Raw genomic sequence first — 17,032 nt, 5'->3', positions numbered from 1 at the left:
ATGTATGTAATGTTATGTTATGTTAGATATAGATGTATGTAATGTTATGTTATATTAGATATAGATATAGATGTATGTAATGTTATGTTATGTTAGATATAGATGTATGTAATGTTATGTTATGTTAGATATAGATGCATGTTATGTTATGTTATGTTAGATATAGATGCATGTTATGTTATGTTAGATATAGATGCATGTTATGTTATGTTAGATATAGATGTATGTAATGTTATGTTATGTTAGATATAGATGCATGTTATGTTATGTTAGATCTAGATGTATGTTATGTTATGTAGATATAGACGTTATTAAAGACTGCTCAAATAGGAACCCAGTTCTAGTTCCTGTTCTAGGTCCTCTTCGTAACTTACTGTACCATATCGTTTGTACCATATCGTGTACCTCCCGGTGTGCCTCCCCCCCAGATTCCTGCTGGGGCCACGCTTGTGAAAATGTATCCACTACCTTGCTATAAGCTGCTTTTGAATAAAAGCGTCTGCTAGACGTATGTTATGTTAGATATAGATGTATGTAATGTTATGTTATGTCAGATATATGTTATGTTATGTTAGATATATATGTATGTTATGTTATGTTAGATATATATGTATGTAATGTTATTTTAGAGATAGATGTATATTATGTTATGTTAGATACAGATGTATGATATATTAGATATTGATGTATGTTATGTTACGTTATGTTAGATATAGATGTAATTAAAGACTGTTCAAATAGGAACCCTGTTCTAGTTCCTCTTCGTAACTTATTGTACCATATCGTGGGAAGCAGTGCCTCATGGTACCAGATTCTGTCCTCACCTGAGCACCTTGCCTGTTTGTTGCCATGATTACTGTATCCAGGTAGACAGAGGCAACTGTAGTTTCCTTCCTGGTTCTGACAGATCCCTCCCCCTCCACAGATACCAGCAGTTACATGACACTCATCTATGTCTGAGAGAGAGAGAGAGAGAGAGAGAGAGAGAGAGAGAGAGAGAGAGAGAGAGAGAGAGAGAGAGAGAGAAAAAAAACAAAGAACATTCCAGAACAACAACCTTAGATGAGGGGTGTCAGCCATCCATTGCTTTACTGCAGTAGGCTAAAACAGGGTCACAGTGTTTCTTGGTAGTCTTAAACTTTGATACAAAAATATACACCTCACACACCTGGTTATGGGATGAAAAAAATAAGACACCTCTACCATGTCAGATACAGAGCTGAAATGTATAATTGTTTAGTTTTCATCCCGATATTAGACTTTATATACATCACAGAAGACTGAAATATAACAAAACCGTTTGACAAAGAAAGACCAGATTTTCGGCAGTTAAACAAAAGCGTTTCTTAATGATAAAATTATGAAAAATATGAATAAACATTCCACCCAGGAGGCCACTAAGTCATTTCACTACTCTGTCCTTCCTTCTGAAGTGTACACTACTTCAAAACTAAAAGCATTGGCTTGGTGGAGGCATGCTAGTGTGAGTTCAGTGAAGGAAAGTGAACAAGTGCACACTTCACGAGAAAGGAGACATTATTGGGATGCACCCAGAGTCTTAGTTCTGCCTCCTGCAAGACGATGTCTTGGGGTCACAGTTCAAACTGGTTTAGGGTACGGTGTCACGTTCAAACTGGTTTAGGGTACGGGGTCACGTTCATACTGGTTTAGGGTACGGGGTCACGGTCATACTGGTTTAGGGTACGGGGTCACGTTCCAACTGGTTTAGGGTACGGGGTCACGTTCAAACTGGTTTAGGGTACAGGGTCACGTTCAAACTGGTTTAGGGTACGGGGTCACGTTCATAATGGTTTAGGGTACGGGGTCACGTTCAAATTGGTTTAGGGTACGGGGTCACAGTTCAAACTGGTTTAGGGTACGGGGTCACGTTCCAGTCCGACTACACTGCAGTCATTGCTTTGCTTCAACCAATGGCTGGTGCCACGTCATCAACTGTGCTATATCATATAATGTGTTTGGCTGATGGTCGAGTTCCTGTCTGACAAGATGGGCAGGTGTTGTATTGTATCAACCAATGGCTGCGCTCCACCTCACTGACAGCTCAGTAGGGCATCAAATTGTTACTGTATCATTTGATGGGTACAGCTGTGAGTTCTGGCAAACATTTGGAGTGGAACGCAAACAAATTAAAGGGGTCAAGGGCTAAGAGTACCGTCGCCATGGTTACTGAGCCCTGACGGACAGGTGCAGGTGTATCGGCCAGGTGTGCTTGTGCACATGCCCAGAGCGCCACACACCGGGGGAACCCACACACACTCATCCTCATCTGTAGTTGACACACACACACACACACACACACACACACACACACACACACACACACACACACACACACACTGTTATGAATTTTATGAATAATGACTAAATGATGTATACATTTAACATAGAACTATAACTAACAGAATTCTTCCCTGTCTCTGTATAATGATGTTTGTCCATAAGAAAGAGGGACTGTTAGCAGGCGAGGAACTGTTGCAGACAACTTGTGACCACTGTGGGAAGGAAGTCTCCCCACCCAGGGAGGGGAGAAACCTTGGGCTTGTAGTAGATTGTATAACAGGTGGCAGGCAATGTATGAGTAGGAGAAGACTTGTGAACTATATTGTCATTGTCTTAGAGGAGGAGGGACAGTTATGACGAGATGAGAGGTATTTAAACCAATGTACATGTAAATCCCTCCTGGCTCGATGCCCACTCTAGCCCGGCCGATTCGAGGAGCTGCGATGTAACTTTCCCGGGCTGTGAACATGCACTGGAGACACCGTACACTCCACCACATAACACGGTGCCTGACCAGTACGATGCTCCACCCTGCAAGCACGGGGAGTTGGCTCAGGTCTCCTACCTGACTCCGCCAATGTCCCCGTGTGCCTCCTCCCCAGATTCCTGCTGGGGCCACGCTTGTGAAAATGTATCCAATACCTTGCTATAAGCTGCTTTTGAATAAAAGCGTCTGCTAGACGTATGTTATGTTAGATATAGATGTATGATATGTTATGTTAGATATAGATGTAATGTTATGTTAGATATAGATGTAATGTTATGTTATGTTATGTTAGATATAGATGTAATGTTATGTTAGATATAGATGTAATGGAATGTTATGTTAGATATAGATGTAATGTTATGTTATGTTAGATATAGACGTAATAAAAGACTGTTCAAATAGGAACCCTGTTCTAGTTCCTCTTCTAAGACAGACAAAGTTATCGTACCTTACTGTACCATATAGTGGGAAGCAGTGCATCATGGTACCATATTCTGTCCTCACCTGAGCACCTCGCCTGTTTGTTGCCATGATTACTGTATCCAGGTAGACAGAGGCAACTGTAGTTTCCTTCCTGGTTCTGACATGTCCCTCCCCCTCCACAGATACCAGCAGTTGCATTACACTCATCTATGTCTGAGAGAGAGAGAGAGAGAGAGAGAGAGAGAGAGAGAGAGAGAGAGAGAGAGAGAGAGAGAGAGAGAGAGAGAGAGAGAGAGAGAGAGAGAGTTTACACAAACATTAACATAAACACTTGAGGAGGGAAGTGAGGAGGAGGCAGACAACTGAACACATCCCAGTGAGAATAAAAATGAGAAACAGAGAAGAAACAAAGTACATTCCAGAACAACAACAATCAGGTATCAGATTGCTGTTATTTCATGTTATGGTTACAGCTGTGAGTTCAGGCAGACATCTGGATTGGAACTCGGCCAAAGGTCATGGGGTTAGAGGTCACGGATCAGGGGTTAGAGGTCAGAGGTCAGGGATAACATGGCCTCGGCCCCCTCACCAGTATTGTTGCCATGGTAACTGAGCCCTGACGAACAGTTACAGGTGTATCTGCCAGGTGTGTTTGTGCACATGCCCAGAGCGCCACACGCACACAGTACACTCACTCACTCACTCACTCACACACACACACACACACACACACACAATACACACACAGTACACACACACACAGTAAACACACACACACACACAGTACACACACACACAGTCTCTCACACACACTTATATGAAGTATCACGTTGAAAGGAGTCCCATATGATAAAAGCATGTTTCTCACCCTCACACCTGCTCTCTGTTAGTTTGTACCCAGACTGGCAGATGCAGGTGTAGGACCCTGGGGTGTTCACACAGGATGAGTTGTTGGGGCAATCAGCAGTCTGCTCCTTACACTCATCCACGTCTGCACACAGAGATGGAAAGATGGAGGATGGGAGTAGAGAGAGAGAGAGAGTGTGAGAGAGAGAGAGAGAGAGAGAGAGAGAGAGAGAGAGAGAGAGAGAGAGAGAGAGAGAGAGAGAGAGAGAGAGAGAGAGGAAACAAAGAACATTCCAGAACAACAACCTTAAATGAGGGGTGTCAACCATCCACATGGTTTGTGTACCATTGATTTACTGCAGTAGGCTAAAACAGGGTCACAGTGTTTCTTGGTAGTCTTAAACATTGACACAAAAATATACACCTCACACACCTGGTTATGGGATGAAAAAAATAAGACACCTCTACCATGTCAGATACAGAGCTGAAATGTATCATTGTTTTAGTTTGCATCCCGATATTACACTTTATATACATCACAGAAGACTGAAATATAACAAAACCGTTTGACAAAGAAAGACCAGATTTTCGGCAGTTAAACAAAAGCGTTTATTAATGATAAAATTATGAAAAATATGAATAAACATTCCACCCAGGAGGCCACTAAGTCATTTCACTACTCTGTCCTTCCTTCTGAAGTGTACACTACTTCAAAAATAAAAGCATTGGATTGGTGGAGGCATCTTAGTGTGAGTTCAGTGAAGGAAAGTGAACAAGTGCACACTTCACGAGAAAGGAGAAAGGAGAAATTATTGGGATGCACCCAGAGTCTTAGTTCTGCCGCATGCAAGGTAGGACGATGCGTTGGGGTCACAGTTCAAACTGGTTTAGGGTACGGGGTCACGTTCCAACTGGTTTAGGGTACGGGGTCAAGTTAAAACTGGTTTAGGGTACGGGGTCACAGTTCAAACTTGTTTAGGGTACGGGGTCACGTTCATACTGGTTTAGGGTATGGGGTCACAGTTCAAACTGGTTTAGGTTACGGGGTCACGATCAAACTGGTTTAGGGTACGGGGTCACGTTCCAGTCCGACTACACTGCAGTCATTGCTTTTGCTTCAACCAATGGCTGCGTGCTACGTCATCAACTGTGCTATGTCATATGATGTGTTTGGCTGATGGTCGAGTTCCTATCTGACTAGATATGCAGGTGGTGTATTGTATCAACCAATGGCTGCGCTCCACCTCACTGACAGCTCAATAGGGCATCAGATCACTGCTGTATCATTTGATGGGTACAGCTGTGAGTTCTGGTAAACATTTGGAGTGGAACGCTAACAAATTAAAGGGGTCAAGGGCTAGTGTACTGTTGCCATGGTTACTGAGCCCTGACGGGCAAGTGCAGGTGTATCGGCCAGGTGTGTTTGTGCACATGCCCAGGGCGCCACACACCGGGGGAACCCACACACACTCATCCTCATCTGTAGTTGACACACACACACACACACACACACACACACACACACACACACTCACACACACTGTTATGAGTTTTATGAATAATGACTAAATGATGTATACATTTAACATAGAACTATAACTAACAGAATTCTACCCTGTCTCTGTATAATGATGTTTGTCCATATGAAAGAGGAACTGTTAGCAATCCAGGAACTGTGGCAGACAACTTGTGACCACTGTGGGAAGGAAGTCTCCCCACCCAGGGAGGGGAGAAACCTTGGGCTTGTAGTAGATTGTATAACAGGTGGCAGGCAATGTATGAGTAGGAGAAGACTTGTGAACTCTATTGTCATTGTCTTAGAGGAGGAGGGACAGTTATGACGAGATGAGAGGTATTTAAACCAATGTACATGTAAATCCCTCCTGGCTCGATGCCCACTCTAGCCCGGCCGATTCGAGGAGCTGCGATGTAACTTTCCCGGGCTGTGAACATGCACTGGAGACACCGTACACTCCACCACATAACATGGTGCCTGACCAGTACGACGCTCCACCCTGTAAGCACGGGGAGTTGGCTCAGGTCTCCTACCTGACTCCGCCAATGTCCCCGTGTGCCTCCTCCCCAGATTCCTGCTGGGGCCACGCTTGTGAAAATGTATCCACTACCTTGCTATAAGCTGCTTTTGAATAAAAGCGTCTGCTAGACGTATGTTATGTTAGATATAGATGTATGATATGTTATGTTAGATATAGATGTAATGTTATGTTAGATATAGATGTAATGTTATGTTATGTTATGTTAGATATAGATGTAATGTTATGTTATGTTATGTTAGATATAGATGTTATGTTATGTTATGTTAGATATAGATGTAATGTTATGTTGGATATAGTGGTATATTATGTTATGTTCGATATAGATGTAATGTTATGTTATGTTAGATATAGACGTAATAAAAGACTGTTCAAATAGGAACCCTGTTCTAGTTCCTCTTCTAAGACAGACAAAGTTATCGTACCTTACTGTACCATATAGTGGGAAGCAGTGCATCATGGTACCATATTCTGTCCTCACCTGAGCACCTCGCCTGTTTGTTGCCATGATTACTGTATCCAGGTAGACAGAGGCAACTGTAGTTTCCTTCCTGGTTCTGACATGTCCCTCCCCCTCCACAGATACCAGCAGTTGCATTACACTCATCTATGTCTGAGAGAGAGAGAGAGAGAGAGAGAGAGAGAGAGAGAGAGAGAGAGAGAGAGAGAGAGAGAGAGAGAGAGAGAGAGAGAGAGAGAGAGAGAGAGAGAGAGAGAGAGAGAGAGAGAGAGTTTACACAAACATTAACATAAACACTTGAGGAGAGAAGTGAGGAGGAGGCAGACAACTGAACACATCCCAGTGAGAATAAAAATGAGAAACAGAGAAGAAACAAAGTACATTCCAGAACAACAACAATCAGGTATCAGATTGCTGTTATTTCATGTTATGGTTACAGCTGTGAGTTCAGGCAGACATCTGGATTGGAACTCGGCCAAAGGTCATGGGGTTAGAGGTCACGGATCAGGGGTTAGAGGTCAGAGGTCAGGGATAACATGGCCTCGGCCCCCTCACCAGTATTGTTGCCATGGTAACTGAGCCCTGACGAACAGTTACAGGTGTATCTGCCAGGTGTGTTTGTGCACATGCCCAGAGCGCCACACGCACACAGTACACTCACTCACTCACTCACTCACTCACTCACACACACACACACACACACACACAATACACACACAGTACACACACACACAGTAAACACACACACACACACAGTACACACACACACAGTCTCTCACACACACTTATATGAAGTATCACGTTGAAAGGAGTCCCATATGATAAAAGCATGTTTCTCACCCTCACACCTGCTCTCTGTTAGTTTGTACCCAGACTGGCAGATGCAGGTGTAGGACCCTGGGGTGTTCACACAGGATGAGTTGTTGGGGCAATCAGCAGTCTGCTCCTTACACTCATCCACGTCTGCACACAGAGATGGAAAGATGGAGGATGGGAGTAGAGAGAGAGAGAGAGTGTGAGAGAGAGAGAGAGAGAGAGAGAGAGAGAGAGAGAGAGAGAGAGAGAGAGAGAGAGAGAGAGAGAGAGAGAGGAAACAAAGAACATTCCAGAACAACAACCTTAAACGAGGGGTGTCAACCATCCACATGGTTTGTGTACCATTGATTTACTGCAGTAGGCTAAAACAGGGTCACAGTGTTTCTTGGTAGTCTTAAACATTGACACAAAAATATACACCTCACACACCTGGTTATGGGATGAAAAAAATAAGACACCTCTACCATGTCAGATACAGAGCTGAAATGTATCATTGTTTTAGTTTGCATCCCGATATTAGACTTTATATACATCACAGAAGACTGAAATATAACAAAACCGTTTGACAAAGAAAGACCAGATTTTCGGCAGTTAAACAAAAGCGTTTATTAATTATAAAAGTATGAAAAATATGAATAAACATTCCACCCAGGAGGCCACTAAGTCATTTCACTACTGTGTCCTTCCTTCTGAAGTGTACACTACTTCAAAACTAAAAGCATTGGATTGGTGGAGGCATCTTAGTGTGAGTTCAGTGAAGGAAAGTGAACAAGTGCACACTTCACGAGAAAGGAGAAAGGAGAAATTATTGGGATGCACCCAGAGTCTTAGTTCTGCCGCATGCAAGGTAGGACGATGCGTTGGGGTCACAGTTGACGGCTCCGGCTCCGGCTCTCTAGTAGACTGTATAACAGGTGGAAGGCAATGTATGAGTAGGAGAAGACTTGTGAACTATATTGTCATTGTCTTAGAGGAGGAGGGACAGTTATGACGAAATTAGAGGTATATAAACCAATGTACATGTAAGGATGGACAGAGCTCTCGTAAATAAACATTATATATATATATATATATATATATATATATATATATATATATATATATATATATATATATATATATGTATTATTGTAGACTGGCCTCTGTCTGTTTCATTTCAACAAGAACCACCTTACAAATTCTTAGTTGAATTGAAGTTCAGTTTATGAACATTGAGAATATAATTCTCTTCACACACACACACACACACACACAAACACACACACACACACACACACACACACACACACACACACACACACACACACACACACACACACACACACACACACACACACACACACACACACACACACACACGCTAAGCTGAGACTCTCACATCACACAAACACACACAAACATGGTCTCAATTACAAGCCCGGTGCGGTATATTCCAGCTCCTCGTATTGGCCAGGCGAGAGTGGGCATCGAGCCAGGTGCCATGAAGCCGGCTCTACGCATCTGGTCTCCAGTGCGTCTCCTCGGGTCGGCGTACATGGCACCAGCCTTACGCATGGTGTCCCCGGTTCGCCAGCACAGCCCAATGCGGGCTATTCCACGTCGCCGCACTGGCCTGGCTACAGGGAGCATTCAACCAAGTAAGGTTGGGCAGGCTCGGTGCTCAAGAGCTCCAGTGCGCCTGCACGGTCCGGTCTATCCGGTGCCACCTCCACGCACCAGCCCACCGGTGGCAGCACCCAGCACCAGGCTGTCTCTCCGTCAGCCAGGAGCTGCCAGAGTCGTCAGTCAGCCAGGAGCTATCTGAGCCGTCCTTCACTCCTGAGCGCTGCCAGAGTCACCCGTCTGTCCTGAGCCGCCAGAAACTCCCGTCTGTCCTGAGCCGCCAGAAACTCCCGTCTGTCCTGAGCCACCAGAGTCTCCCGTCTGTCCTGAGCCCCAAGAGTCTCCCGTCTGTCCTGAGCTGCCAGAGTCTCCCGTCTGTCCTGAGCCACCAGAGCCGACAGTCTGTCCTTAGCCGCCAGAGCCGCCAGTCTGTCCTGAGCCGCCAGAGCCGCCGGTCAGCCAGGAGCAGCCAGAGCTGCCGGCCAGCCAGGAGCCGCCAGAGCTGTCAGCCAGCCAGGAACTGCCAGAGCCGTCAGCCAGCCAGGAGCATCCAGAGCCGTCAGCCAGCCAGGAGCTGCCAGAGCCGTCAGCCAGCCAGGAGCTGCCAGAGCCATCAGTCAGCCAGGAGCTGCCAGAGCCGTCAGCCAGCCAGGAGCTGCCAGAGCCGTCAGTCAGCCAGGAGCTGCCAGAGCCGTCAGTCAGCCAGGAGCTGCCGGAGCAGTTCTTCACTCCGGAGCTGCCGGAATCTCCCGTCCATTCGGGACCCATGGCTAGGGTCCCCAGTCGGAGGTCGGCGGCGAGGGTCGCCGCTCGTAAGAGGCCACGGGGGTGGTTGAGGAGGCGGACAAAAACTGTGGTGAAGTGGGGTCTACGTCCCGCGCCAGAGCCGCCACCGCGGACAGACGCCCACCCAGACCCTCCCCTATAGGTTCAGATTTTGCGGCCGGAGTCCGCACCTTTGGGGGGGGGGGGGGTACTGTCACGTTCTGACCATAGTTCTGTTGTTTTATTTTTTGTTTTAGTATGGTCAGGGCGTTGGGGTGGGCAGTCTATGTTTGCTTTTCTATGTTGGTTTTTGTGTTCGGCCTAGTATGGTTCTCAATCAGAGGCAGGTGTCGTTAGTTGTCTCTGATTGAGAATCATACTTAGGTAGCCTGGTTGTTTTTGTTTGTGGGTGTTTGTTTCCGTGTGAGTATTTGGGCCAAACGGTACTGTTTCGGTTTTGTAAATTTCACTTTTATTATTTTGTTCCAGTGTTCAGTTGTGTGGTTTTGAATAAATCAATATGGACACTTACCACGCTGCGTTTTGGTCCGATCCTTACTCCTCCTCAGACGAAGAGGAGGAAAGTCATTACACACACACTTGAATACTCACCCTTACACTCCCCAGTGAGAGCAGTATAGTTGACAGGCGTTGTGGATCTGAACCCAGGTTGACACTGGCAGTGGTAGCTCCCGATGGTGTTGAGGCAAGTGGCGTTGCTGCCACAAACCTGTGGTGACTTCTGGCACTCATTGAGATCTGAAGAGATGAGGACATATGGTGATAGAGCTGTGACTCACTAACCTCTCCTCCAGTGATTCCCTAACCTCTCCTCCAGTGATACCCTAACCTCTCCTCCAGTGATTCCCTAACCCCTCCTCCAGTGATTCCCTAACCTCTCCTCCAGTGACTCCCTAACCCCTCCTCCAGTGACTCCCTAACCCCTCCTCCAGTGATTCCCTAACCTCTCCTCCAGTGATTCCCAAATCTCTCCTCCAGTGATTCCCTAATCTCTCCTCCAGTGATTCCCTAATCTCTCCTCTAGTGATTCCCTAATCTCTCCTCCAGTGATTCCCTAACCTTTCCTCCAGTGATTCCCTAACCTCTCCTCCAGTGATTCCCTAATCTCTCCTCCAGTGATTCCCTAACCTTTCCTCCAGTGATTCCCTAACCTCTCCTCTAGTGATTCCCTAATCTCTCCTCCAGTGATTCCCTAACCTTTCCTCCAGTGATTCCCTAACCTCTCCTCTAGTGATTCCCTAATCTCTCCTCCAGTGATTCCCTAACCTTTCCTCCAGTGATTCCCTAACCTCTCCTCTAGTGATTCCCTAATCTCTCCTCCAGTGATTCCCTAACCTTTCCTCCAGTGATTCCCTAACCTCTCCTCTAGTGATTCCCTAATCTCTCCTCCAGTGATTCCATAACCTCTCCTCCAGTGATTCCCTAACCTCTCCTCCAGTGACTCAATACAGTCCATGTATTTGATGTATTTCAGAACTAAAGCAGCTGAAATAAGGAATGAGAGGCTTGATGATCAGGTTACCATTTGAATCAGCTGTGGTGATGTGGTACATCAGGGCAGAGGACTGTCTGGGGGTACTAGAGGAGAGGTTGGGGAATCACTGCTCCACAAATATGGCACAGAACAGAGAAGATATTGCAAAAACAAGCTAAACTGAGACCCGAGCCTCACACGCGCTGTTGCTGTTTCTGATACATAAATACATATAATCACAATGAAACAATTTTTAGAGAATAATATCATTATCCACCCCCCTCCCCAACTACACATAGAATAATATCATTATCCACCCCCCTCCCCACCTACACATAGAATAATATCATTATCCACCCCCCTCCCCACCTACACATAGAATAATATCATTATCCACCCCCCTCTCCACCTACACATAGAATAATATCATTATCCACCCCCCTCCCCACCTACACATATAATAATATCATTATCCACCCCCCTCCCCACCTACACATAGAATAATATCATTATCCACCCCCCTCCCCACCTACACATAGAATAATATCATTATCCACCCCCCTCCCCACCTACACATAGAATAATATCATTATCCTCCCTCCCCACCTACACATAGAATAATATCATTATCCCCCCTCCCCCCTCCCCACCTACAAATAGAATAATATCATTATCCACCCCCCTCCCCACCTACACATATAATAATATCATTATCCAGCCCTCCCCACCTACACATATAATAATATAATTATCCACCCCCCTCCCCACCTACACATATAATAATATAATTATCCACCCCCCTCCCCACCTACACATATAATAATATAATTATCCACCCCCCTCCCCACCTACACATAGAATAATATCATTATCACCCCTCCCCACCTACACATAGAATAATATCATTATCACCCCTCCCCACCTACACATAGAATAATATCATTATCCACCCCTCCCCACCTACACATAGAATAATATCATTATCCACCCCCCTCCCCACCTACACATAGAATAATATCATTATCCACCCCTCCCCACCTACACATATAATAATATAATTATCCACCCCCCTCCCCACCTACACATATAATAATATCATTATCCACCCATCTCACCCTACACATAGAATAATATCATTATCAGGCCCCTCCCCACCTACACATAGAATAATATCATTATCCCCCCTCCCCACCTACACATAGAATAATATCATTATCCCCCCTCCACACCTACACATATAATAATATCATTATCCCCCCTCCACACCTACACATATAATAATATCATTATCCCCCCTCCCCACCTACACATAGAATAATATCATTATCAGGCCCCTCCCCACCTACACATAGAATAATATCATTATCCCCCCTCCCCACCTACACATAGAATAATATCATTATCCCCCCTCCACACCTACACATATAATAATATCATTATCCACCCATCTCACCCTACACATAGAATAATATCATTATCCACCCCCCTCCCCACCTACACATATAATAATATAATTATCCACCCCCCTCTCCACCTACACATATAATAATATCATTATCCACCCATCTCACCCTACACATATAATAATATCATTATCCCCCCTCCCAACCTACCAATAGAATAATATCATTATCCCCCCTCCCCTCCCCACCTACACATAGAATAATATCATTATCCACCCCTCCCCACCTACACATAGAATAATATCATTATCATCCCCCCACAAAGTTGATGATCATTAACATGGTCTACAAACTCTCAGTACTGCACAGATAAGAGAACTCTGAACAAGTAATGGTTCGTACTCTTGACATGTAATATTCACACACACACACACACACACATACACACACACACACACACACTCAGACACACACACACACACACACACACACACACACACACACACACACACACACACACACACACTCAGACACACACACACACACACACTTGAATGCTCACCGTTACACGCTCCAGTGTGAGCAGTAAAGTTGAAAGTCGTTGTGGATATGAACCCAGGTAGACACTGACAGTAGAAGCTTCCATATGTGTTGTAACATGCAGCTTTACTTCCACAGGGTGAGGTACTGTCCAACTCTTTACACTCATCTACATCAACACATTGTTGACTCTCTTTGGCTTCGAAGCCAGGGTCACAACCTTTGGCCTTTAGGTTCCCCAGAAGAGTGAAATGAAGACCTGTGAGGAGAGACAGAGAGACAGAGAGACAGAGAGACAGAGAGACAGAGAGACAGAGAAACAGAGAGACAGAGAGACAGAGAGACAGAGAGAGTTATTCAACCAGTTTCCTACTAGCCCAGCCTCGGGTTAGCATCATTCCCATCCCTGTCAACACCACACTCTGGACCTCGTTGGGATGCAATTATTATTATTATTATTATTTACAATTTGTTCATCCGAAATGGCACTCTGTTCCAGAGGCTAGTGCATTATAAAAATATGGGTATAATCACTAGAAAATACTTATTCTCCACATTGCAACTTTAGCTAGATTACTAAACTGAAGTATAGTAGAGAAGACAGAGATATTATAACTAGGTTACTAAACTGAGGTATAGGAGTGAAGACAGAGATATTATAACTAGGTTACTAAACTGAAGTATAGTAGAGAAGACAGAGATATTATAAATAGGTTACTAAACTGAGGTATAGGAGAGAAGACAGAGATATTATAACTAGGTTACTAAACTGAAGTATAGTAGAGAAGACAGAGATATTATAACTAGGTTACTAAACTGAAGTATAGTAGAGAAGACAGAGATATTATAACTAGGTTACTAAACTGAAGTATAGTAGAGAAGACAGATATATTATAACTAGGTTACTAAACTGAAGTATAGGAGAGAAGACAGAGATATTATAACTAGGTTATTAAACTGAAGTATAGTAGAGAAGACAGAGATATTATAACTAGGTTACTAAACTGAAGAATAGTAGAGAAGACAGAGATATTATAACTAGATTACAAAACGTAAATGGGAATATCACTCAAAAAACATATTTTTGTTTTTGTTTCATTATGTTTTGCATTTCAGCAGTAAAGTTGTCAAGATATTGGACTTGAAGAAGAAAAGTGTCTCGGCCACATCATCATGATAATGTATATATATCACTGAATACAGAGAGTCCATGTAACATGTATAGATATCACTATCACTGAATACAGAGAGTCCATGTAACATGTATAGATATCACTATCACTGAACACAGAGAGTCCATGTAACATGTATAGATATCACTATCACTGAACACAGAGAGTCCATGTAACATGTATAGATATCACTATCACTGAACACAGAGAGTCCATGTAACATGTATAGATATCACTATCACTGAACACAGAGAGTCCATGTAACATGTATAGATATCACTATCACTGAACACAGAGAGTCCATGTAACATGTATAGATATCACTATCACTGAACACAGAGAGTCCATGTAACATGTATAGATATCACTATCACTGAACACAGAGAGTCCATGTAACATGTATAGATATCACTATCACTGAACACAGAGAGTCCATGTAACATGTATAGATATCACTATCACTGAACACAGAGAGTCCATGTAACATGTTTAGATATCACTATCACTGAACACAGAGAGTCCATGTAACATGTATAGATATCACTATCACTGAACACAGAGAGTCCATGTAACATGTATAGATATCACTATCACTGAACACATAACGAGTCCTTCCAAATTATTATGTGACTTGTTAAGCACATTCTTAGTCCTGAACTTATTTAGGCTTGACATAACAAAGGGGTTGAGTACTTATTGACTCAAGACATTTCAGCTTTTCATTTCAACATACACACACACACACACACGCACAAAATCCCACAAGGTTTATATTCCATATGATAAGTGGTGAGAAAATAAATATTATCTCACAGTGTCAGCAACCTCAGTTTTGCTCTCCCCTCTCTGCTCTCTCTTCCTCTTTCTGTTAGAGTGCACCCCTTTCTCTCTGTTTCACACTCCCCCCTCTCTGTTCCCTTCCTCTCCTTCCCCTTTCTTTCTCTCCACATCTTCTGGGAAGTGTGTATTTTTGTCTCTTGTCTCTCCCTAGTTCTCGCTCTTATTCTTGACATGGAAATTAGGTTTACTCATTCACTGCTCAGTTCTCTCTCTCTCACTCTTAGGTTGACTTCTCTGAATAGCTTCTGAAACCAAGCCCATTGGAAGGAGAGAGAGAGAGAAAGAAAGAAAGAAAGAAAGAAAGAAAGAAATATACACACACACACACACACACACACACACACACACACACACATACACACACACACACACATACGCACAAACACAAAAACACACACACATACGCACAAAAACACACACACACGCACACGCACACACACACACACACACACACACACACACACACACACACACACACACATACACACACACACACACATACGCACAAACACAAAAACACACACACATACACACAAAAACACACACACACACAAACACAGATAGTCAAGTTCCAAAGATATACAAGGTTAGACTCACCCAGAACAAGTAGAATAGTTCTGGACCCCATCTCAGAGACAGACTGGTAGTATATCCACACCAGACAACTAGTAGGATCCTAATAAAACTAGTCCCACAAGAAGAATCAGTCTGAGATGAAATCTGTTTTACTGTTGAGTTCAGATTGAAGAAAACCCCAGTTTAACAAGGTGTTTATTCTGTATGATCAGTGGTGATAACATGAACAGAATAAAAATAAATACAATATTCCCTCTCTTTTGGTGAGACAACTCTCAGTGTGAGCCACACGGAGATAGAAAACAACTATTTTGCTCTCCTCTCCTCTACCTCTTTCTGTTAGAGAACGCCTCTTCTCTCTCTTGTTCACACTCTTCCCCCTTTCTCTCTGTTTCACCCTTATCTCTCTCTCTCTCTCCTTGTTCTCTTTTTCTGTGTCACCTCTTCTTCTCTCCTTCCACCTCACTCTGTTTTTCACCTTATCTCTCTCTCTCCTTGTTCTCTTTTTCTGTGTCACCTCTTCTTCTCTCCTTCCACCTCACTCTGTTTTTCACCTTATCTCTCTCTCTCTCTCCTTGTTCTCTTTTTCTGTGTCACCTCTTCTTCTCTCCTTCCACCTCACTCTGTTTTTCACCTTATCTCTCTCTCTCTATCCTTCCTCTCTCTCTCTCTCTCTCACTCTCTCTCTCTCTCTCTCTCTCTCTCTCTCTCTCTCTATCCTTCCCCTCTCTCTCTCTCTCTCTCTCTCTCTCTCTCTCTCTCTCTCTCTCTCTCTCTCTCTATCTCTCACTCTCTCTCACTCTCTCTACACTACCCCTCTCTGCTCTCACCTTATCACTCTCTCCATCTCTCTCTCCTTCTCTCACTCTTTCTATTTCACAGACTATGGGTGACGCACAGTACTACATAGAGCCATGACTACATGGAACTCTATTCCACAGTACTACATAGAGCCATGACTAAATGGAACTCTATTCCACAGTACTACATAGAGCCATGACTAAATGGAACTCTATTCCACAGTTCTACATAGAGCCATGACTAAATGGAACTCTATTCCACAGTACTACATAGAGCCATGACTACATGGAACTCTATTCCACAGTACTACATAGAGCCATGACTACATGGAACTCCATTCCACAGTACTACATAGAGCCATGACTACATGGAACTCTATTCCACAGTACTACATAGAGCCATGACTACATGGAACTCTATTCCACATCAAGAAACTGATGTAAGCAGTCAC

At 43.8% G+C, this 17,032-nt stretch overlaps 1 protein-coding gene across 10 annotated transcripts in view; it reads right to left on the bottom strand.

The window, feature by feature from the left end:
* Positions 1-17,032, bottom strand: part of LOC110518032 (adhesion G protein-coupled receptor E5) — a 135,044-nt gene that overhangs the window by 39,729 nt on the left and 78,283 nt on the right. For 8 of the 10 annotated variants that reach the window (XM_036948886.1, XM_036948889.1, XM_036948891.1 and 5 more), the window contains 5 exons: positions 7,412-7,534; positions 6,593-6,724; positions 4,080-4,202; positions 3,293-3,424; positions 825-956 (listed from right to left, as the gene is read on the bottom strand). In XM_036948886.1, the coding sequence (XP_036804781.1) occupies positions 825-956; positions 3,293-3,424; positions 4,080-4,202; positions 6,593-6,724; positions 7,412-7,534 (642 nt within the window). The remainder of the gene's footprint in view (positions 1-824; positions 957-3,292; positions 3,425-4,079; positions 4,203-6,592; positions 6,725-7,411; positions 7,535-17,032) is intronic. The other 2 variants (XM_036948890.1, XM_036948892.1) reach the window with 2 other exon arrangements.

Source organism: Oncorhynchus mykiss, chromosome 17 (assembly GCF_013265735.2).
Source record: "Oncorhynchus mykiss isolate Arlee chromosome 17, USDA_OmykA_1.1, whole genome shotgun sequence".
Taxonomy (NCBI): Eukaryota; Metazoa; Chordata; class Actinopteri; order Salmoniformes; family Salmonidae; genus Oncorhynchus; species Oncorhynchus mykiss.
The sequence above is the reverse complement of the archived record's forward strand: the minus strand, read 5'-3'. Positions and strand labels throughout refer to the sequence as shown.